At 45.0% G+C, this 22,837-nt stretch overlaps 1 protein-coding gene across 2 annotated transcripts in view; it reads left to right on the forward strand.

The window, feature by feature from the left end:
* Positions 1-17,142, forward strand: part of LOC115101600 (fibroblast growth factor 12) — a 91,444-nt gene extending 74,302 nt beyond the window's left edge. For both annotated transcript variants that reach the window (XM_065005935.1, XM_065005936.1), the window contains 2 exons: positions 8,422-8,620; positions 13,370-17,142. In XM_065005935.1, the coding sequence (XP_064862007.1) occupies positions 8,422-8,620; positions 13,370-13,482 (312 nt within the window). In that variant the 3' untranslated portion in view covers positions 13,483-17,142. The remainder of the gene's footprint in view (positions 1-8,421; positions 8,621-13,369) is intronic.
* The last annotated feature ends 5,695 nt before the right edge of the window (positions 17,143-22,837 follow it).

The raw sequence follows: 22,837 nt of genomic DNA on the forward strand, positions 1-22,837 counted from the left end.
CTCTCTCTCTCTCTCTCTCTCTCGTTCTCTCACTCGTTCTCTCCTTCTCTCTATATATATTTCTCTCTCTCTCCCCCCTCTCTCTTTGAAGCGGAGATAAAACAGCACCATCATTGCACCAGCAAGCAAACTCTCATCCTCCCCCCTTCCCCCTCCCCCCTCTCTTTCTATTTATAACTTATTTCACTCTTGTTTTTCTTCGAGGGTCTCTTCAAGTCTTGTCATCTGAGTGGCTTTTCTAATGCTTTTCTTGTCAATGTCTCAGAGCAGAGATGCAATGTTGTGGTCCCCTTGGGAAGTAATTACAGAGAGATATCCTCCTACCTCTCTAACACCCCCCCCCCCCCGCCTGCCTTGTTACCTGTTAACTGTAGCTAGCTCGCTCCTAACCCTAGGGACTAGTGGGAAGAAGTTGTTGCTTTTGGTTCTTTTGTTCTGTGAACTTGGAGGAGGGCTGTGTGTGTGCGTGCGTGTGTGTGTGTGTGTGTGTGTGTGTGTGTGTGTGTGTGTGTGTGTGTGTGTGTGTGTGTGTGAAAGTCAGAGTTGTTGTGGATGAAAGTTGGAAGAAAATCTGAAAATAAAATTTTCAGGACGTAACATGTTATAGGAAATGGATGACGTAGTGCACACTTTTCAGGGGGACCGTTTTTTTTGGCTCTTGAGCACTACTTTCAACACTACTGGCTGAAATTATACAAAACCTCTGGTGCATCACTTTTAAGTTGGTAATTGGGAACACCCCATTGAAGGAAATATTCGTAATATCACTACTTCTCATATTTCAACTTTTAAGGACGTTAACTTGTTGTGTGTAGTGTTGAGTACTGCGTAGGTTAGAAGTGTTTAGTATTGACTCTCTCAGTCAGTGCGGTGTGGATGCCAAATGACATAGTTCAGAATGTTGAGCTGGTCTTGGTTATCCTACAGTCAGTGGACTTTGAAAACAAGAAAGGTGATCAACAATGCTGATGTTGGGCCTCCCGGGTGGCGCAGTGGTTAAGGGCGCTCGCCAGCTGTGCCACCTGAGACTCTGGGTTCGCGCCCAGGCTCTGTCGTAACCGGCCGCGACCGGGAGGTCCGTGGGGCGACACACAATTGGCATAGCGTCGTCCGGGTTAGGGAGGGTTTGGCCGGTAGGGATATCCTTGTCTCATTGCGCACCAGCAACTCTCTTTGGCGGGCCGGGCACAGTGCACGCTAACCAAGGTTGGTTTCTAGCCTTGACTTGCCTGGTGGTGTTTAATGTATGTTTGGAGGGTCATGAGGCGTGTTGATGCTGATATGGATTATAAGACTGTTGCCGTTGAGAGCTGGAGTTGAGTGTTGAGAGCTGGGGTTGAGTGTTAAGAGCTGGTGTTGAGAGCTGGGGTTAAGTGTTAAGAGCTGGTGTTGAGAGCTGGGGTTGAGTGTTGAGAGCTGGGGTTGAATGTTGAGAGCTGGAGTTGAGAGCTGGTGTTGAATGTTGAGAGCTGGGGTTGAATATTGAGAGCTGGTGTTGAGAGCTGGGGTTGAGTGTTGAGAGCTGGGGTTGAGTGTTGAGAGCTGGTGTTGAGTGTTGAGAGCTGGGGTTGAGTGTTGAGAGCTGGTGTTGAGTGTTGAGAGCTGGACTTGAGTGTTGAGAGCTGGAGTATGTGGGGGTTGAGCTCCAGTGAGGATATCTCCATTATTTATAACACTCACTGTGACCTACTTCGCAGCCTAGCGGTAACCACTCTGTATTTTAAACGCATCTATCTTTAACTAAGGGACCGAGCGGGCACACGTTTACACTCTGAAGCAGCATACATGTACACAGGAAAGTGAAGCGTCATACACGCATAGCTTTACATAAAGCATACAGTTTATCACTCGAGCACTGATACATACTTGTTTACAAACACAGTCACACACACACCAGCATAAACACTCACACACACACACACGCATGCACACACATATTGTGTATACACATATGCACACACACACACCTGATAATTCCGCCCTGCATCTGTCCTCTGTCCTGTTGTACCTGGCCTTGTAAATGGTGTCTAAAATGTTCCCGTTGTTTCTCTCCCAAACCCACTGACTTATTGCCTCTTAACCATCAATGGAAGAACTAAGAGGAGGAGAGAGAGAGTGGAGGCTGTGAGGAGGAACAGAGAGGAGGGGAGAGAGAGTGGAGGCTGTGAGGAGGAACAGAGAGGAGGAGAGAGAGAGTGGAGGCTGTGAGGAGGGGAGAGAGAGTGGAGGCTGTGAGGAGGAACAGAGAGGAGGGGAGAGAGAGTGGAGGCTGTGAGGAGGAACAGAGAGGAGGAGAGAGAGAGTGGAGGCTGTGAGGAGGAACAGAGAGGAGGGGAGAGAGAGAGTGGAGGCTGTGAGGAGGAACAGAGAGGAGGGGAGAGAGAGTGGAGGCTGTGAGGAGGAACAGAGAGGAGGGGAGAGAGAGTGGAGGCTGTGAGGAGGAACAGAGAGGAGGGGAGAGAGAGTGGAGGCTGTGAGGAGGAACAGAGAGGAGGGGAGAGAGAGCGGAGGCTGTGAGGAGGAACAGAGAGGAGGGGAGAGAGAGTGGAGGCTGTGAGGAGGAACAGAGAGGAGGGGAGAGAGAGTGGAGGCTGTGAGGAGGAACAGAGAGGAGGGGAGAGAGAGTGGAGGCTGTGAGGAGGAACAGAGAGGAGGGGAGAGAGAGTGGAGGCTGTGAGGAGGAACAGAGAGGAGGGGAGAGAGAGAGGCTGTGAGGAGGAACAGAGAGGAGGAGAGAGAGAGTGGAGGCTGTGAGGAGGGGAGAGAGAGTGGAGGCTGTGGGGAGGAACAGAGAGGAAGAGATAGAGTGGAGGCTGTGAGGAGGGGAGAGAGTGGAGGCTGTGAGGAGGAACAGAGAGGAGGAGAGAGAGAGTGGAGGCTGTGAGGAGGAACAGAGAGGAGGAGAGAGAGAGTGGAGGCTGTGAGGAGGAACAGAGAGGAGGGGAGAGAGAGTGGAGGCTGTGGGGAGGAACAGAGAGGAAGAGATAGAGTGGAGGCTGTGGGGAGGGGAGAGAGAGTGGAGGCTGTGGGGAGGACAGAGAGGAAGAGATAGAGTGGAGGCTGTGAGGAGGGGAGAGAGAGTGGAGGATGTGGGGAGGACAGAGAGGAAGAGATAGAGTGGAGGCTGTGAGGAGGGGAGAGAGAGTGGAGGCTGTGGGGAGGACAGAGAGGAGGAGAGAGAGAGTGGAGGCTGTGGGGAGGACAGAGAGGAAGAGAGAGAGTGGAGGCTGTGGGGAGGACAGAGCGGAGGGGAGAGAGAGTGGAGGCTGTGAGGAGGAACAGAGAGGAGGAGAGAGAGAGTGGAGGCTGTGAGGAGGAACAGAGAGGAGGAGAGAGAGAGTGGAGGCTGTGGGGAGGAACAGAATGGAGGCTGTGAGGAGGACAGAGAGAGTGGAGGCTGTGAGGAGGAACAGAGAGTGGAGGCTGTGAGGAGGAACAGATAGGAGGAGAGAGAGAGTGGAGGCTGTAGGGAGGAACAGAATGGAGGCTGTGAGGAGGAGAGAGATAGTGGAGGCTGTGGGAAGGAAGTGAACGAGGGGAGGGGAGGAGAGGAGAAGAGGCGAAGGGGTGACTCCAGTTTTAATTTTTTGGAGACGGGGCCACTATACCGCAAATGAGAACAGAAATGTGTTATTTCCGAGAAGTTCTGTGCAGCGTCTCTGTTTTTACCGACCAAATACTGATGTGTGTTGGTGGAATGGAGATGATTACTGTCAAGGGCACTGCAGTCTAATGAAGTGTTGAGACTGTGTTGTGTCTACTAATGAGATGTAGCCTGGTGGTCTTCTGTTAGAGAGAGAACACTGGAACAGAATGATTCATTTCATTCTCTCTCAAAGGGAGCCCCATAAAAAATTATTGTTCTTGCTCTAAATTGTGTGTGTGTGTGTGTGTGTGTGTGTGTGTGTGTGTGTGTGTGTGTGTGTGTGTGTGTGTGTGTCTGTGTGTGGTCAATAACTGTGTAATGTATGTCCTTTTTGTGCGTGGGTTCTGTGTCCTTTCCACACTCCCATTGGCACCGAGGTAGCTGTCTAGACTGGAGTGGTGCAACGCCGAGCTGGAATGATAAGGACCTGTCAGACAGACCCTGAGTCAAGGGGATTCAGAACAACCCCCATCACAAATCTAGTTTCAGATCCAGATTCAATTGAAGGGCCTTTAACATTCAGACTCCGATGTGGTTTCAATTGCTGTATGTTTTCAATGGGGGGAGGGGGGGGTTCCAAAGTTGGAAGAAAGGTATGGGCTAACTAAGGAAACAGGATTTTCTATTGGCGAGTGAACTGGATTCACTCTCAGTCTGTTTACACTGAACTGAATTCACTCTCAGTCTGTTTACACTGAACTGAATTCACTCTCAGTCTGTTTACACTGAACTGAATTCACTCTCAGTCTGTTTACACTGAACTGAATTCACTCTCAGTCTGTTTACACTGAACTGAATTCACTTTCAGTCTGTTTACACTGAACTGAATTCACTCTGTCTGTTTACACTGAACTGAATTCACTCTTAGGCTGGGATTCAATGTGTTTGTGCGTTGTAGCGCGCTTGATATTTAAAGATAATTTCTGATTGAGCCAACATATGCACTATTTTACTGTGAATTTAAAAGGCACTTGAAATGAACCCCAGCTTTAGTCTGTTTAAACTGAACTGGATTCACTCTCAGTCTCCACAAACAACTCCAATGTACATTCTCTTTCCCTACTGTGTGCTTGGTCTACCATGTCACTGTGTGCTTGGTCTACCATGTCACTGTGTTCTTGGTCTACCATGTCACTGTGTGCTTGGTCTACCATGTCACTGTGTACTTGGTCTACTATGTCACTGTGTGCTTGGTCTACCATGTCACTGTGTACCATGTCACTGTGTGCTTGGTCTACCATGTCACTGTGTACTTGGTCTACCATGTCACTGTGTGCTCGGTCTACCATGTCACTGTGTGCTTGGTCTACCATGTCACTGTGTGCTCGGTCTACCATGTTACTGTGTGCTTGGTCTACCATGTCACTGTGTGCTTGGTCTACCATGTCACTGTGTGCTTGGTCTACCATGTTACTATGTACTTGGTCTACCATGTCACTGTGTGCTTGGTCTACTATGTCACTGTGTGCTTGGTCTACCATGTCACTGTGTGCTTGGTCTACCATGTCACTGTGTACTTGGTCTACCATGTCACTGTGTGCTCGGTCTACCATGTCACTGTGTGCTTGGTCTACCATGTCACTGTGTGCTCGGTCTACCATGTTACTGTGTGCTCGGTCTACCATGTCACTGTGTGCTCGGTGTACCATGTTACTGTGTGCTTGGTCTACCATGTCACTGTGTGCTTGGTCTACCATGTTACTGTGTACTCGGTCTACCATGTCACTGTGTGCTTGGTCTACCATGTCACTGTGTGCTTGGTCTACCATGTTACTGTGTGCTTGGTCTACCATGTTACTGTGTACTTGGTCTACCATGTCACTGTGTACTTGGTCTACCATGTCACTGTGTGCTAGGTCTACCATGTCACTGTGTACTTGGTCTACCATGTCACTGTGTACTTGGTCTACCATGTTACTGTGTGCCTGGTCTACCATGTTACTGTGTACTTGGTCTACCATGTCACTGTGTACTTGGTCTACCATGTTACTGTGTACCTGGTCTACCATGTTACTGTGTGCTTGGTCTACCATGTTACTGTGTGCCTGGTCTACCATGTTACTGTGTACTTGGTCTACCATGTCACTGTGTACTTGGTCTACCATGTTACTGTGTACTTGGTCTACCATGTCACTGTGTATTTGGTCTACCATGTCACTGTGTACTTGGTCTACCATGTCACTGTGTACTTGTTCTACCATGTCACTGTGTACTTGGTCTACCATGTTACTGTGTACTTGGTCTACCATGTTACTGTGTGCTTGGTCTACCATGTTACTGTGTACTTGGTCTACCATGTTACTGTGTACTTGGTCTACCATGTCACTGTGTACTTGGTCTACCATGTTACTGTGTACTTGGTCTACCATGTTACTGTGTGCCTGGTCTACCATGTTACTGTGTGCCTGGTCTACCATGTTACTGTGTACCTGGTCTACCATGTTACTGTGTACTTGGTCTACCTTGTTACTGTGTGCTTGGTCTACCATGTTACTGTGTACGCATCAGTCAGACTCATTTTTGCATATTAAGTACATTTTGAAATGTGGTCTGTATCTGTTGAATCTGCTCCTCCTGCATGCACCATGTGTTTGCTCTCTACTGTTTGTCCACTGGGCTCTGTGCTCGTCCCCCCAGCTTGTTTATCCAGCCCTAGAGACCCGTAATGCGAGTGCGTGAGAGACCTCCCGTGTGCCCAGTTTCACTAACGACTTCTTTGCTTCTCCTTCAGAATTGGGGTGGAATATAAATGAGTGTCCTTTAATCAGTTTTCTCCTCCTCCACCTCCTCTTTCTCCTCCTCTTCCTCCTCCTCCACCTCCTCTTCCTCCTCCTCCACCTCCTCTTACTCCTCCTCTTCCTCCTCCTCCACCTCCTCTTTCTCCTCCTCTTCCTCCTCCTCCACCTCCTCTTTCTTCTCCTCCACCTCCTCTTTCTCCTCCTCTTCCTCCTCCTCCACCTCCTCTTTCTCCTCCTCTTCCTCCTCCTCCACCTCCTCTTTCTTCTCCTCCACCTCCTCTTTCTCCCTCTCCACCTCCTCTTTCTCCCTCTCCACCTCCTCTTCCACCTCTTCCTCCTCCACCTCCTCCTCCACCTCTTCCACCTCTTCCTCCTCCACCTCCTCCTCCTCCACCTCTTCCACCTCCTCCTCCACCTTCTCAGTGAGTTAGTAGCAGCTTCTCTTCAGTCCTGGCAGAGGAGCCAACTGTTAGCACAGCAGAAGAACTGTGTGTTCTCATCTATTTTTTTATACCAGTGTTTCTACCCACAAACTTGTGCGTGATGTATGCTCATATCCTAACAGTCTCACACCTACATCACCCTCCCGTTCACTAGCCATTCAACCACAGTCAAGATAGCAAACACTGTAACAGCTCTGTCATTCCAACAGCAAAGCCTCCCACACACCGTATACCTTCCCCTTGAAGCTACAGGTGCAACAGACATTAACAGAGCGATGTCCTTGGTGTGGTCTGGTTTGGAGGGGATTCCGGAACATGTCAGTGTGGTTGGCAAATGAAGAAGGTGTGAGGGGGTGTGGGAGCAAGGTGTGAGGGGGCCTTGGCAGAGATGGGGGATGGGGGGGGGACGCTGGCTGAGTCGCCCGTTGTGGGACAGGAGGGATGTGACACCACGACCTCCACACATAGAGAGTCGTCTGCTCTTTGACAACGTGTCATCAGGTCGAGATCGAACCGGCCTCTCCAACTCCCCACCGCGGCCCGTCCACATTCATATCCTCGCTGACCGGCTTACATGCCCTGCACGTACCCAGAGTCCTTCACACTGGTGCTGTGTGTCGAACACAGCTGGGCATTATAAACGAGCACTCACTGCAAGTGTGTGGGATAGAGGCGGCCCGTACAGTCTCGCCCACACGCGCACACACACACACACACACATGAATGTTCACATACCTGTACTGTATACAAATTCACATATTGAGGATTCATATTCAGGCTTGAATACACTAACATGCATATCTCTCAATCACACACACTCTCACACACACTTACGCACACACACACACACACATACACACACACACACACACACACACACACACACACACTTACGCACACACACACACACACACACACACACACACACACACACAAGTTTGCCTGTGGAACAACTCCAGCAGTGAGCAGTATTAGGCTGTCAGTCAAAGGGACAACCTTAAAAGGGCACAGAACCCTGGAGGAGACAGAGATGAATGAAATATCACCACACACACACACACACACACACACAGGCACACACACATACACACACACACACACACAGCCAAATCACACACAGCCAAATCACTTAAGGTCGCCCAGCAATTCCAAACAAACTTCTTCACCTGGACCACACATAGTCTAATAGACAACTAAAATGTAGTCAACACACATTACACACAATATCATCCTCAAAACAATATAATCCACAACAATTCAGTAGGCTCATATCTCCTTCACCAGTTGACCCGTGTCTATTTGTCTGTAGTATGTCCTGTGGATTACCATCACCACCGTCTCGTAACTCAACCCATCTCGTTGCCCCAATAACAACCCTCACTTGCCTCGTCATGTTCAGTGGGGAGAAAATAGTTTGAAACGTGAGAGTGAAATCTGACCTTGTCCAATGAGTACACAGATTTCAATTTTCTGTTACAAAATGTTTTGCGTCGGTGTACCCTACTGACCATGATCCGACTTCCTGAACTTTGACCCGGACTTCATGAACATTACTGTAACAACAAACTCCCTTTGTTGTTTGGCACCAAAACAGGAAATGTTCACGCCGGAGTGCAAGTTTAAGGAGTCGGTGTTTGAGAATTACTACGTGATCTACTCGTCCACTGTGTACCGGCAGCAGGAGTCCGGTCGGGCCTGGTTCCTGGGCCTCACCAAGGAAGGCCAGGTCATGAAGGGGAACAGGGTCAAGAAGACCAAGCCCTCATCACACTTTGTCCCCAGGCCCATTGAAGGTAAGGCATCTGAATGTATCTGCTGTCTCATCTGTGTATTGTCTTTTGCAGGTTTTGATCCGCCTGGAGTAAGTTGGTTGAAGCCCAATATGGTGAAATATGGGGAGGGGGCTCATTTATAAGATGTGCTCACGCACAGATTTGATCGTACATTGTGCGTACGATGAAATCCATGGTAACGTTTGGGATTTATACATCTTGAACTTCACATTGGGAAAATGTCATGATTTTATATGGGATTTTGCATTTTTATGATTTATAAATGAAACATGCTACCATGTGTTATACACAACATTAACAGTCTATACACATTTTCCAAATTGCATTTCTTCAACTCTGGCGCAAAAAAAAAATATTCCTAAAGTATAAAAAAGTTTTATGAAATGGCACCTGAGAGATAATGTTGGACTTATGTTGTCAAATACTTTCAAATCATTTATCTGCTTTTGATTCACTTCACTTGGTACAATTGGAACCAATGGAATACTCAACCAAAAGTGGTTAACGCTTTATAATTATGTCCAGTTAATAAATCATTTATATGTCATTTACAAATGGTCTGCCCACCATTTTATGAATCATTATACCTACATTTTTAAATGTCAATAAGCCAGTTATTCACACATTTGTTAACAACTTTTAAAGGTCCAATGTAGACTTAACCAAAAAATATATATATTCTTAATATAAAATGATTTCTGCTACCTTACTGTGATTGGTCAAAAATAGAGAGAAAAAATAGCATAAGAATTTCAGCTATGACTGTCTGGGAGGGGGTTGAGTGGGGAGGGGAAAACTGAAAATGAACTGTTTTTGGCAGAGAGGTTTGGAACTCTCTTATTTGTCTATTAACTCATTTACTGTGATGTCATTAACACCATGGATGTCATCAAAACTCTTGCCAAAACAGCTGTTACACTGAAAGGGCATTATCATAATTTTCACAATTTCCCAGTATTATTCCAACGTCATAGTGTAGAAATATATATATAAAGCACAGGAAATCACATTTTTGACTGCACTGGGCCTTTAAATGATTTAATGCTGGTTTATAATATAATGTATAAGGTGTTTAATATAGATACTTATCTATATTAGACCATATCAGCTACCTAATCTAAAGCAAGCACTATACTTTATAAACTGTTTATAAAGGACCTGAGTAATTGCTCTTAAAACCCTGGATATGCCATTAGTAGACATTCCAGCAGTACCTTATACTCCACCAAGGTCTCAAAATGACCCGAAATCAGGGGTTGGAACCGGAAAATAACATAATTATTCAAGAAACAGAACCAGAACCGAGAAGGAAAGTGATCTATACTGTTCCAGAACAGAACCGTATTTTAAAAGCATGGGAACCGGTTAATGGCGTTTACTTCCAGTCCCACAAAAAACGCAACAAAGCGTCTATGCAAAGCCCTCACTGAGTACGGTTACATGCACACAATAATGCAATTATTGTAAATAGTAAGATTAATATAATAATTTGATTAAAACGTTTACATGCTTTGCAAGAAAAACTATTTCCCTAATCCTGTTTACATGGACACATCTGAGATCAGGCTATGTGATGGGACTTTGATAAATGCAGAAAATCGCCAACCAAATAAACGTTCTACCACAGCGGCCATGTTATTTTTGGGAACCATATTTGATTCTGAATTCGGACATATGACGTTTGTCCGTGAAAAATACTTCTAAGACACATACATTCAGTTGTTTCCAAATTCACTTCACTTGCGCTAAAGAGGGAGAGTCGCTCAGCTGGTGCTTACCTTGAGTTTGATCTCACGCTGATTAAGATAAGCAGAGTAAGGTATTTGCATGACTATTTCATATCTGCCTACTGCCATAATCAGTTTAATATCGAAGTATACCACAAAGCATTGTTGAATAGTCGTTTTTGATTGGCTAGAAGGGAATTCTAGAATGGACATTAAATCCAGATAACAGGACAGTTGGAAAAGATATCGGGACACCTTGCAGTCATGACGCAATATGCGCTGACATTACAGACGTGATTCAGAAATTAGGGAGAGAGATGTTTATTAGAAAACAATGGATTCACTTTTTCAATGCTAGTTAAGGATACTATAGTTATCACGTTTCACATTGGATTTATTACTAACTACAAAAAGGTAAGACGTGTTTTTATTTTAATTCTGGTTCCTCTCTGCACACATAAGCTTGTTAGCTAGCTAGCTTGTTAGCTAGATCTGGTCTAGCTCTTGAAAACACTAAGCAGCATTATGTGAAATGTAATGGAACTGAGTCATGGTCAATGGCTAGTTCTGGTCCAACGATAGTTAAACCAACTCTCTGACAATATGGGGATGGGCTATTTACAGATGGGCTATGTAATGTAATGGAACTGAGAGTCATGATCAGGGGCTAGCTCTGGTCCAACGATAGGTAGCTCTGATCCAACGATAGGTAAACCAACTCTCTGAAGTTCAAAGACATTCAAAGTTCCTCCATAGAAGCCACTCCTCCGTAGGTATAATACTGTGGGCCTAATTCAGATAATGCACGTCATAACAACAAGATGCCTAGCGCTTCATGCCCAGCTCTCTCCTTACACACAAAATGTCAGTCCTACTCCACACCTTACACTACACTTGTCTGTCTAATGCATATACAGTTGAAGTCAGAAGTTTACATACACCTTAGCCAACTACATTTAAACTCAGTTTTTCACAATTCCTGACGTTTAATCCTACTAAAAATTCCCTATCTTAGGTCAGTTAGGATCACCACTTTATTTTAAGAATGTGAAATGTCAGAATAATAGTAGAGAGAATTATTTATTTCAGCTTTTTGTTCTTTCATCACATTCCCAGTGGCTCAGAACTTTACATACACTCAATTAGTATTTGGTAGCAATGCCTTTAAATTGTTTAACTTGGGTCAAACGTTTCGGGTAGCCTTCCACAAATTTCCCACAATAAGTTGGGTGAATTTTGGCCCATTCCTCCTGACAGAGTTGGTGTAACTGAGTCAGGTTTGTAGGCCTCCTTGCTCGCACACGCTTTTTCAGTTCTGCCCACAAATTGTCTATAGGATTGAGGTCAGGGCTTTTGTGATGGCCACTCCAATACCTTGACTTTGTTGTCCTTAAGCCATTTTGCCACAATGTTAAAAGTATGCTTGGGGTCATTGTCCATTTGGAAGACCCATTTGCAACCAAGCTTTAACTTCCTGACTGATGTCTTGAGATGTTGCTTCAATATATCTACAAAATTTTCCTCCCTCATGATGCCATCTATTTTGTGAAGTGCACCAGTCCCTCCTGCAGCAAAGCACCCCCACAACATGATTCTGACACTCCTGTGCTTCACGGTTGGGATGGTATTCTTCGGTTTGCAGGCCGCCCCCTGTTTCCTCCAAACATAACGATGGTCATTATGGCCAAACAGTTCTATTTTTGTTTCATCAGACCAGAGGACATTTCTCCAAAAAGTATGATCTTTGTCCCCATGTGCAGTTGCAAACCGTAGTGTGGCTTTTTTATGGCGGTTTTGGAGCAGTGGCTTCTTCCTTGCTGAGCGGCCTTTCAGGTTATGTCGATATAGGACTCGTTTTACAGTGGATATAGATACTTTTGTACCCGTTTCCTCCAGCATCTTCACAAGGTCCTTTACTGTTCTGGGATTGATTTGCACTTTTCACACCAAATTATATTCATCTCTGGTAGCCAAAACGCTTCTCCTTCCTGAGCGGCATGACGGCTGCGTGGTCCCATGGTGTTTATACTTGCATGCTATTGTTTGTACATATGAACGTGGTACCTTCAGGTGTTTGGAAATTGCTCCCAAGGATGAACCAGATTTGTGGAGGTCTACAACTGTTTTTCTGAGGTCTTGGCTGATTTATTTTGATTTTCCCATGATTTCAAGCAAAGAGGCACTGAGTTTGAAGGTAGGCCTGGAAATACATCCACAGGTACACCTCCAATTGACTCAAATTATATCAATTAGCCTATTAGAAGCTTCTAAAGCCATGACATTATTTTCTGGAATTTTCCGAGCTGTTTAAAGGCACAGTCAACTTAGTTTATGTAAACTTCTGAGCCACTGGAATTGTGATACAGTGAATTATAAGTGAAATAATCTGTCTGTAAACAATTGTTGGAAAAAATACTTGTGTTATACACAAAGTAGAAGTCCTAACCGACTTGCCAAAACTATAGTTTGTGAACAAGACATTTTTGGAGTGGTTGAAAAACGAGTTTTAATGTGTATGTAAACTTCCAATTTCAACTGTATATAGCTTGCACGCTCCATAGCAAGCTGCTCTATCCATTGGTGAAGTAATTAAATGTTGAGGTAAATGTAAAAATATTTGTTGTTTAAAAGTTTTAAAACAGGAACCGAAAGGAGCAATGTAAATTGTTATTTATTTAGGATTTGAACCGGTTCAGAACTTTCTTTTGCTGGTCAGAACAGTGGAACAGAACAAATAAAAATATGTTTGAAACATAATATCGGTTCCAACCCCTGCTTACAACATATTGATGGAGAAAAACTAAGCACCCAACACAGGGCGTTTAATTTTTAAGGAAATATATTTAATATTCTTTTTCAGAACAGGTTCCAAGAGAAACTTCATCCACTCTGTGGGAGTCCCTGAGCTCGATCTGAATTTGTCTCTCTGTCTGCCCATCCATCTCCTCGTTATTCATCCTCCATGTTCCCCTCTATCCCCCCTGCTTCCTGCTTCTTCCTCTACTACATACACGTCCTGCAGTGTGTATGTACAGGGAGCCGTCGCTGCATGAGATCGAGGAGAAACAGCGCTCCAGGAAGAACTCAGGGACTCCCACCATGAACGGAGGGAAAGCTGTCAACCAGAATTCCTAGCAGCGGGGCCCCAAGGGTGGGGGGCCACTAGGGTGCCCGGTCCCCCCTCTCTTAAACAGAGGGGGGAGGGGCCACAAACTCCCCTCACCACCATGCCCTCTGAAGGGATGGACCGCCACGAGGGGGAGGAGCTACACCCAAGACCACAAAAAAACTCTTGCCTGTGAAAATCTTTTAGACAAATATCAAGATAAACCCAGAGGAAAAACAAAAAAGCGACTACAAACATTTTCAATCGGGACTTGACCTACATTTTATGCAAAAAAGAAAAAAAAGCTGTGACAAGACAAGAAATGGTTCTTCACAATACAAATATCTATCGTTTCCAATTTATGCTGTCAAAAATTTGCTTTAAACACGTTTGATTTCCCATGTGTTGATTTTATGAATGCTATGACACGCTCACAAGTTTTACTGTCCATTAATAATAATATTATGTATGTGTTGACTAACTCATCATCCCAATTTTAGTATCATTGTTATTCTGTTTTTCGTTTGAGACTGTAGAAGTTTGAAAAATAGTTTGTTTTCATATTGCGTGACAGTGAATGCCCTTTTCACTGGTGTGAGGGTAAACATGTAATGTATATGAGAGCTCACTGTTGGGCTCGGAAGGAACAGGGATGAGTGGGTGGGATGGGTTTGGCTCAGGTGATTGTCCTTTCGGTGAGGAATACGTTGGGTGGATCTCAATACTCTAATTTGGAGTCTCCTCACACTCTTCGGTATTACAGGACTAGACAACTAAAAGCAATACGGAGGGGCTACTACACCAAGCCTCACAGCAGGCATCTACCACATTATGGTGCTTTCGAGTGCTGTCGGAAATGTGGAAATACAAGTTCCCGACTCGGAAATAACCACTTGAACGATCCTCAATGTCTGAAACACAAGTGGGAAACATGGTCCAGAGTTGTGACGTTTCATCGCTGGCCCTTCACCTTTTCAACCACTAGACAGACGGTAGAAGAAAACCATTTACAACCTTAACCATGTGATTAACGTAGCTTAGTGGATCCGTACAGTATATAGTTTGACACATTGTCAACGTAAGCAACATTAGCTAGATTAGCCATCTAGCTAGAATCTCATTGGTTGAAGAGTTATTCCAAACTTCATTAGCACACGAGCGCACTCATGCCATAATTTACAACTTCACCAATTGGGAAATACCGAGATTCTGAGGACCACTCGAACGCACCATTACTCTCAACAATCCCGTCCTGGCAACTCAATGGTCAGGAGGGAAAAGAAACAAGAAAGGATAGCCTTGAAATAGCATCAATACTCTGGCAACGTGTTTGTAGGCAGGAGGGAAAAAGGTAGATAGAACTTCAGGTTTGTTTTTGTTAGGTGAACCAGCACTACTAAGGGGATTTGTCTCTAATAAGAACTAGCTTGGCCAATCCTATGGGAGAAAATGTAATATTCTCTCCAGAAAACAGGGAAACTTGGCTAGCATCCGCCAATCAAGGATTCTTTCATGAATACTTGAAACTGGTGTATTTCACCTCAGCATGCGCTTTGACAAAGACTTTGTTCAAAGTGATCAGAGAATGCTTTTAGTCTGTACAAAGAAATCATGGACATGTCCTTAGGAAGGCAAGTTGTGGCTTGTTTAAGGACAAGACATAGACACAGTACTGTATGCATCAGAGAAGGTTGGATTGCTGGCAGGTCTTGCAGATCAGACAAGTATTCGTCCCAATACTCTTAAGAAGCTTCCTCTCCTTGTGTCTTGTTGATGGGTTGTGGCGTATTCATTTCATAGAAGTAGTCTCTTTATATCTTTATATATACAAGGTAAAGGAAAAAAAAAAGGAAGTATTTTAAGAGGATTTTGGACAAAGCCCCTGGGAAACCCGCTTTCATTGTTAATATTTCACCTACGATACTGTACTCAATAACAGCCTACCACAACGGGATGGAGCCCAGTCATCCAAAACCCAGGAAAACAAAACATTTGGACGCCAGAAGGTGCGTTTGCCCTGAGAGTCTGTAAATATTTCACTGTTTTGTACTTCCAGGCTGGCATCCTAATGGCTTCCATTGCAGTAGGTTTGGTGAGCCATTAAATGAGCCATTTTCTGCATTGTGGAAACGAGACCCTGTCATTTCATAAATCAAATGTAGGAGAACAGCTGTATATACAAAGGAGATATATGAAGGTCAAACCAGTTGTTAAGGCAGGGAAGAACCCCCCCCCCCCCATCACCAATATAGACAAATCACCCGTGGAGGAGCAATCCACTGATCCTATCGTTCGTCTAACTCAGGAAGTCCCACTCCAGTCCGATGAACGGAGTCCGACAACAAGGCGGGCCACCCTTGCCAAGCGCCCAATGCACAAAACCTGGCCAAAGGTGTGGTCTTGGGGCAGTTGGGTCGGGGGTGTTGGTGGCAAAGTGGGGGGTCTGGGGGCGGGCAGGCCAGGACATGAGTTAAGGGATGTCAGGGTGTCATGTCAGACACGTCCACTTCTAACTGTGGCAGGTCATGGCAGGAAGACCAGCACAAGGTATTGCCTGTAAAAAATTATTATTCACAAATGTTCCACTGGGGTCTGGAGAGAGCTGGCACAGTTCTGCAGTAGCTGCTTCACTATAAGTAGTCCACAGGCACAGATCTAGGATCAGCTTACTCTCCTTTAGTTCTAACCTTAACCATTAGGTCAGCGTTTCCCAAACTCAGTCCACGTTTTTTTTCTTCTTTTTTTCCCCCTCTAGGACAACACAGCTGATTCAAATAATCAACTAATCATCAAGCTTTGATAATTTGAATCAGCTGTGTAGTGTTAGGGGTAATAAACCCAACGTGTACCCAGTGGGGGCCACAGGACCGAGTTTGGGAAACACTGCATGAAGTGGTGGATATATCCTAACTGTAACCATGAAGTGGTGGATATATCCTAACTGTAACCATGAAGTGGTGGATATATCCTAACTGTAACCATGAAGTGGTGGATATATCCTAACTGTAACCATGAAGTGGTGGATATATCCTAACTGTAACCATGAAGTGGTGGATATATCCTAACTGTAACCATGAAGTGGTGGATATATCCTACCTGTAACCATGAAGTGGTGGATATATCCTAACTGTAACCATGAAGTGGTGGATATATCCTAACTGTAACCATGAAGTGGTGGATATATCCTAACTGTAACCATGAAGTGGTGGATATATCCTAACTGTAACCATGAAGTGGTGGATATATCCTACCTGTAACCATGAAGTGGTGGATATATCCTAACTGTAACCATAAAGTGGTGGGGACGCAAAACGGACCTTAAATCAGCATGTATCATGTACCTGCAACTTCATACTACTGGGGGGCGACGAAGCATTGCATGATAAATGGATGTACTTTACAGAGAAAGGAGGGGTTGAGGATAGAGAGTGAGAGTAAAATAGGTGCAATAGAAGTGAACAAAGAGGACACTTTTGGGGACAAGATGAAAATGCCAGAGGGACTACCCAGGGGCTCAATACTGTGTAAAGGGATATTATATTTTGGTTTGGAAATGATTTAACCGTCAATGGAAAACACGCATTTATGCATTATGAATTGTGAGATAAAAAAAAAATGCATTGATATTTAAATTCAGAAATGAAGTTAGTGATTGTTTAAGAATAAAAATACATTATCAAAAGCTTTCACCAATTTACTGTGCTGACGTTTTCTTGTTGATAACCTTGTGCACTGTGTCCACTAAGTTCTTCCCCTGATAAGAACACCCCCCCCCCAAAAAAAAAAATACTAGATTTTGTTCTACACCCCCCACCTTGATGTTCGAGAGAGTGCCCAGTGTCAAATCATTGAAGGTGATTTATCATGTCATTCAGGCTCGAGTCCAATGTCATTTTGGGATTGCGCTCCTGCGCCCTTAATTCTACCATTGTCATGGAAACAGACTTCCCCCCCCTGCTGTCTGCAAGGAGGAGGAGGAAGAGGAGGAGGAAGGTTGGTGCTGATGGCTCCTGTACAGAGGACACTCTCCTTGATGTTCTAGTTTTCTATTTGAATTTTCTCCCTCGTTTTAGGTGAGCACCTGAAAGAAAGGCAGCACTTCAGCAAGGGATGAGTGTACACCCACAGCGAGAGAGAGGAGAGGGAGAGGGAGATAAACCCAATTATCACTCTCATCTTTCTCGCTCCTAACAGCTCTCATACACACACACACACCTCTCACAACAGCTACCATACACACATACACATACACACCTCTCACAAAAAGCTTGTGCTCTCTCTCTCACACACACACACACACCTCTCACAACAGCTACCATACACACATACACATACACACCTCTCACAAAAAGATTGTGCTCTCTCTCACACACACACACACCTCTCACAACAGCTACCATACACACACACACATACACACCTCTCACAAAAAGCTTTCTCTCACACACACACACACCTCTCACAACAGCTACCATACACACACACACATACACACCTCTCACAAAAAGCTTGTGCTCTCTCACACACACACACTTCAAAGAAAGCTATTTTATCCCAAGGCTATTTTATCCCAAGGCTCTCCCTGATACAATCATTCTGAAGCTACGCTCATTTCTATGCAAAATTGGAGAAGCATTGCTCCAAGATGTTACTGTCTATCTATAGTGCTGAATAGAGTTGTTATTTTGAAGGTTGAGCCAACTCTGGTACAGGAACCAATTCAAAATGTATTTATGTGTTTAAGCAATAGTTCATTCATGTTTACAAACCTTTAAAGATCCAGTGTGTACCTTTTGTGTGTACCCGACTAAGTACACATAGAAATGTGAGTTATAGATCTGTAATTATCATTGAAAGCAAGCCTGATAGGTGGTAGATCCATTCTATGTGCACTAATTTCTGCTTCCTCTCCTAAAGTTTAGTTTTTTGTGTCTTTTTACTTTATGGGGTTTGTACATAAGCTTTAAACATCTGAAAATACAATATTTTTGGTTATTGAAAAACATATATTTCACAGCAGTTGATGATGATTCTACACACTGCTTGTTTTGTCACGTAAACTAAAATTAGTCAAACATGCTATTTGTCCCGTGCCATCTTTTGTTTCGTTCCAGCTACTGTTATTACTGTAACATGCCTCAATCACACATGAATAGGAAATATAGGCATCATCTAAAAGGCTCCCGTTTATTTGGGATTGAGGCATTACATCTCGCCATTGGACCACTCTTGAGAAAGTTGTCTGAAAGAAGCGTGACAAACATTTTTGATTGAACTGTCCCTTTAATATCGCAATTCACAGAAAGACAAGATCTATAATCTATATAGGAATCTATGCTGTCCTTTTTTGCCTCCTGATAAACCTTTAATAGGTAGAAAACAGCTCACCGACAACAAACGTTTTTTCCTGTAAGTTGGGAAAAAAGAGTCAGCTGTTTAGACTACCTCGGAAGTCCCTCGGCACCTGAGGAGAGCAATGTCAAGGGTTGCAGCCAGCTCTCAGCCGCACTCCGCACCCTGCGACATGTAGATATGGAACCATGTTGGGTATCTGACTGCAGCCCTGCCTCCCACCTAGTCCCTGCTGTGTGAGGAAACACTGGGTCGACAGCTCTCCATTGATTCTCTGAATACATTGAATTAATTATAACACTAACATTGAGTTAATACCAGCGTGAGACATCATCAGACCATCATCAAGGCCATCATCAGACCATTATCAAGGTCATCATCAAGGCCATCATCAGGCCATCATCAGACCATCATCAGACCATTATCAAGGCCATCATCAGGCCATCATCAGACCATCATCAGACCATTATCAAGGCCATCATCAGGCCATCATCAGACCATTATCAATGCCATCATCAGACCATCATCAATGCCATCATCAGACCATTATCAAGGCCATCATCAGACCATTATCAATGCCATCATCAGACCATTATCAAGGCCATCATCAGGCCATCATTAGACCATCATCAAGGCCATCATCAGACCATTATCAATGCCATCATCAGACCATCATCAATGCCATCATCAGACCATTATCAAGACCATCATCAGACCATCATCAGACCATCATCAAGGCCATCATCAGACCATTATCAAGACCATTATCAAGACCATCATCAAGGCCATCATCAGACCATTATCAAGACCATCATCAGACCATTATCAAGACCATCATAAGACCATTATCAAGGTCATCATCAGACCATTATCAAGGTCATCATCAAGGCCATCATCAGACCATTATCAAGACCATCATCAGACCATTATCAAGGCCATCATCAGACCATCATCAATGCCATCATCAGACCATTATCAAGACCATTATCAAGACCATCATCAAGGCCATCATCAGACCATTATCAAGACCATCATCAGACCATTATCAAGGTCATCATCAGACCATCATCAAGGCCATCATCAGACCATTATCAAGACCATCATAAGACCATTATCAAGGTCATCATCAGACCATTATCAAGACCATTATCAAGGTCATCATCAAGGCCATCATCAGACCATTATCAAGACCATCATCAGACCATTATCAAGACCATCATAAGACCATTATCAAGGTCATCATCAGACCATCATCAGACCATTATCAAGGTCATCATCAGACCATCATCAGACCATTATCAAGGTCATCATCAAGGCCATCATCAGACCATTATCAAGACCATCATCAGACCATTATCAAGGTCATCATCAGACCATCATCAGGCCATCATCAGACCATTATCAAGGTCATCATCAGACCATTATCAAGGTCATCATCAGACCATTATCAAGGTCATCATCAAGGCCATCATCAGGCCATCATCAGACCATCATCAGACCATTATCAATGCCATCATCAGACCATCATCAATGCCATCATCAGACCATTATCAAGACCATCATCAGACCATCATCAAGGTCATCATCAGACCATCATCAAGGCCATCATCAGACCATCATCAATGCCATCATCAGACCATTATCAAGACCATTATCAGGCCATCATCAGACCATCATCAAGGTCATCATCAGACCATCATCAAGGCCATCATCAGACCATTATCAAGACCATCATCAGACCATCATCAGACCATTATCAAGGTCATCATCAGACCATCATCAAGGCCATCATCAGACCATTATCAAGACCATCATCAGACCATTATCAAGGTCATCATCAAGGCCATCATCAGACCATTATCAAGACCATCATCAGACCATTATCAAGACCATCATCAGACCATCATCAAGGTAATCATCAGACCATCATCAAGGCCATCATCAGACCATCATCAGACCATTATCAAGACCATCATCAGACCATTATCAAGGTCATCATCATCCTCCAGACCATCATCCAGGCCATCATCAGACCATCATCCAGACCATCATCCAGGCCATCATCCAGACCATCATCAAGGCCATCATCAGACCATCATCAAGCCATCATCAGACCATCATCAATGTCATCATCAGACCATCATCAAGGCCATCATCAGACCATCATCAATGCCATCATCAGACCATCATCAAGGCCATCATCAGACCATTATCAATGCCATCATCACACCATCATCAAGGCCATCATTCCACCCTCTCCATCCCTATGTTACTCTCCATCCCTATGTTCCCCTTGTGCCCTGGTTAAGATAGTGCACTATGGGCCCTGGTTACGGTAGTGCACTATGGGCCCTGGTTAAGGTAGTGCACTATGGGCCCTGGTTAATTAAGGTAGTGCACTATGGGCCCTGGTTAAGGTAGTGCACTATGGGCCCTGGTTAATTAAGGTAGTGCACTATGGGCCCTGGTTAATTAAGGTAGTGCACTATGGGCCCTGGTTAATTAAGGTAGTGCACTATGGGCCCTGGTTAATTAAGGTAGTGCACTATGGGCCCTGGTTAATTAAGGTAGTGCACTATGGGCCCTGGTTAATTAAGGTAGTGCACTATGGGCCCTGGTTAATTAAGGTAGTGCACTATGGGCCCTGGTTAATTAAGGTAGTGCACTATGGGCCCTGGTTAATTAAGGTAGTGCACTATGGGCCCTGGTTAATTAAGGTAGTGCACTATGGGCCCTGGTTAATTAAGGTAGTGCACTATGGGCCCTGGTTAATTAAGGTAGTGCACTATGGGCCCTGGTTAATTAAGGTAGTGCACTATGGGCCCTGGTTAATTAAGGTAGTGCACTATGGGCCCTGGTTAATTAAGGTAGTGCACTATAAAGGGAACAGGGTGCCATATGGGACGGAGCCTCTGGGTTTAGATATGGGACGGAGCCTCTGGGTTTAGATATGGGACGGAGCCTCTAGGTTTAGATATGGGACGGAGCCTCTGGGTTTAGATATGGGACGGAGCCTCTGGGTTTAGATATGGGACGGAGCCTCTGGGTTTAGATATGGGACGGAGCCTCTAGGTTTAGATATGGGACGGAGCCTCTGGGTTTAGATATGGGACGGAGCCTCTGGGTTTAGATATGGGACGGAGCCTCTGGGTTTAGATATGGGACGGAGCGGAGCCTCTGGGTTTAGATATGGGACGGAGCCTCTGGGTTTAGATATGGGACGGAGCCTCTGGGTTTAGATATGGGACGGAGCCTCTGGGTTTAGATATGGGACGGAGCCTCTGGGTTTAGATATGGGACGGAGCCTCTAGGTTTAGATATGGGACGGAGCCTCTGGGTTTAGATATGGGACGGAGCCTTTGGGTTTAGATATGGGACGGAGCGGAGCCTCTGGGTTTAGATATGGGACGGAGCCTCTGGGTTTAGATATGGGACGGAGCCTCTGGGTTTAGATATGGGACGGAGCCTCTGGGTTTAGATATGGGACGGAGCCTCTAGGTTTAGATATGGGACGGAGCCTCTGGGTTTAGATATGGGACGGAGCCTCTGGGTTTAGATATGGGACGGAGCCTCTGGGTTTAGATATGGGACGGAGCCTCTGGGTTTAGATATGGGACGGAGCCTCTGGGTTTAGATATGGGACGGAGCCTCTGGGTTTAGATATGGGACGGAACCTCTGGGTTTAGATATGGGACGGAGCCTCTGGGTTTAGATATGGGACGGAGCCTCTGGGTTTAGATATGGGACGGAGCCTCTGGGTTTAGATATGGGACGGAGCCTCTGGGTTTAGATATGGGACGGAGCCTCTGGGTTTAGATATGGGACGGAGCCTCTGGGTTTAGATATGGGACGGAGCCTCTGGGTTTAGATATGGGACGGAGCCTCTGGGTTTAGATATGGGACGGAGCCTCTGGGTTTAGATATGGGACAGAGCCTCTGGGTTTAGATATGGGACGGAGCCTCTGGGTTTAGATATGGGACGGAGCCTCTGGGTTTAGATATGGGACGGAGCCTCTGGGTTTAGATATGGGA

This window comes from Oncorhynchus nerka, linkage group LG20 (genome assembly GCF_034236695.1).
Source record: "Oncorhynchus nerka isolate Pitt River linkage group LG20, Oner_Uvic_2.0, whole genome shotgun sequence".
Taxonomy (NCBI): domain Eukaryota; kingdom Metazoa; phylum Chordata; class Actinopteri; order Salmoniformes; family Salmonidae; genus Oncorhynchus; species Oncorhynchus nerka.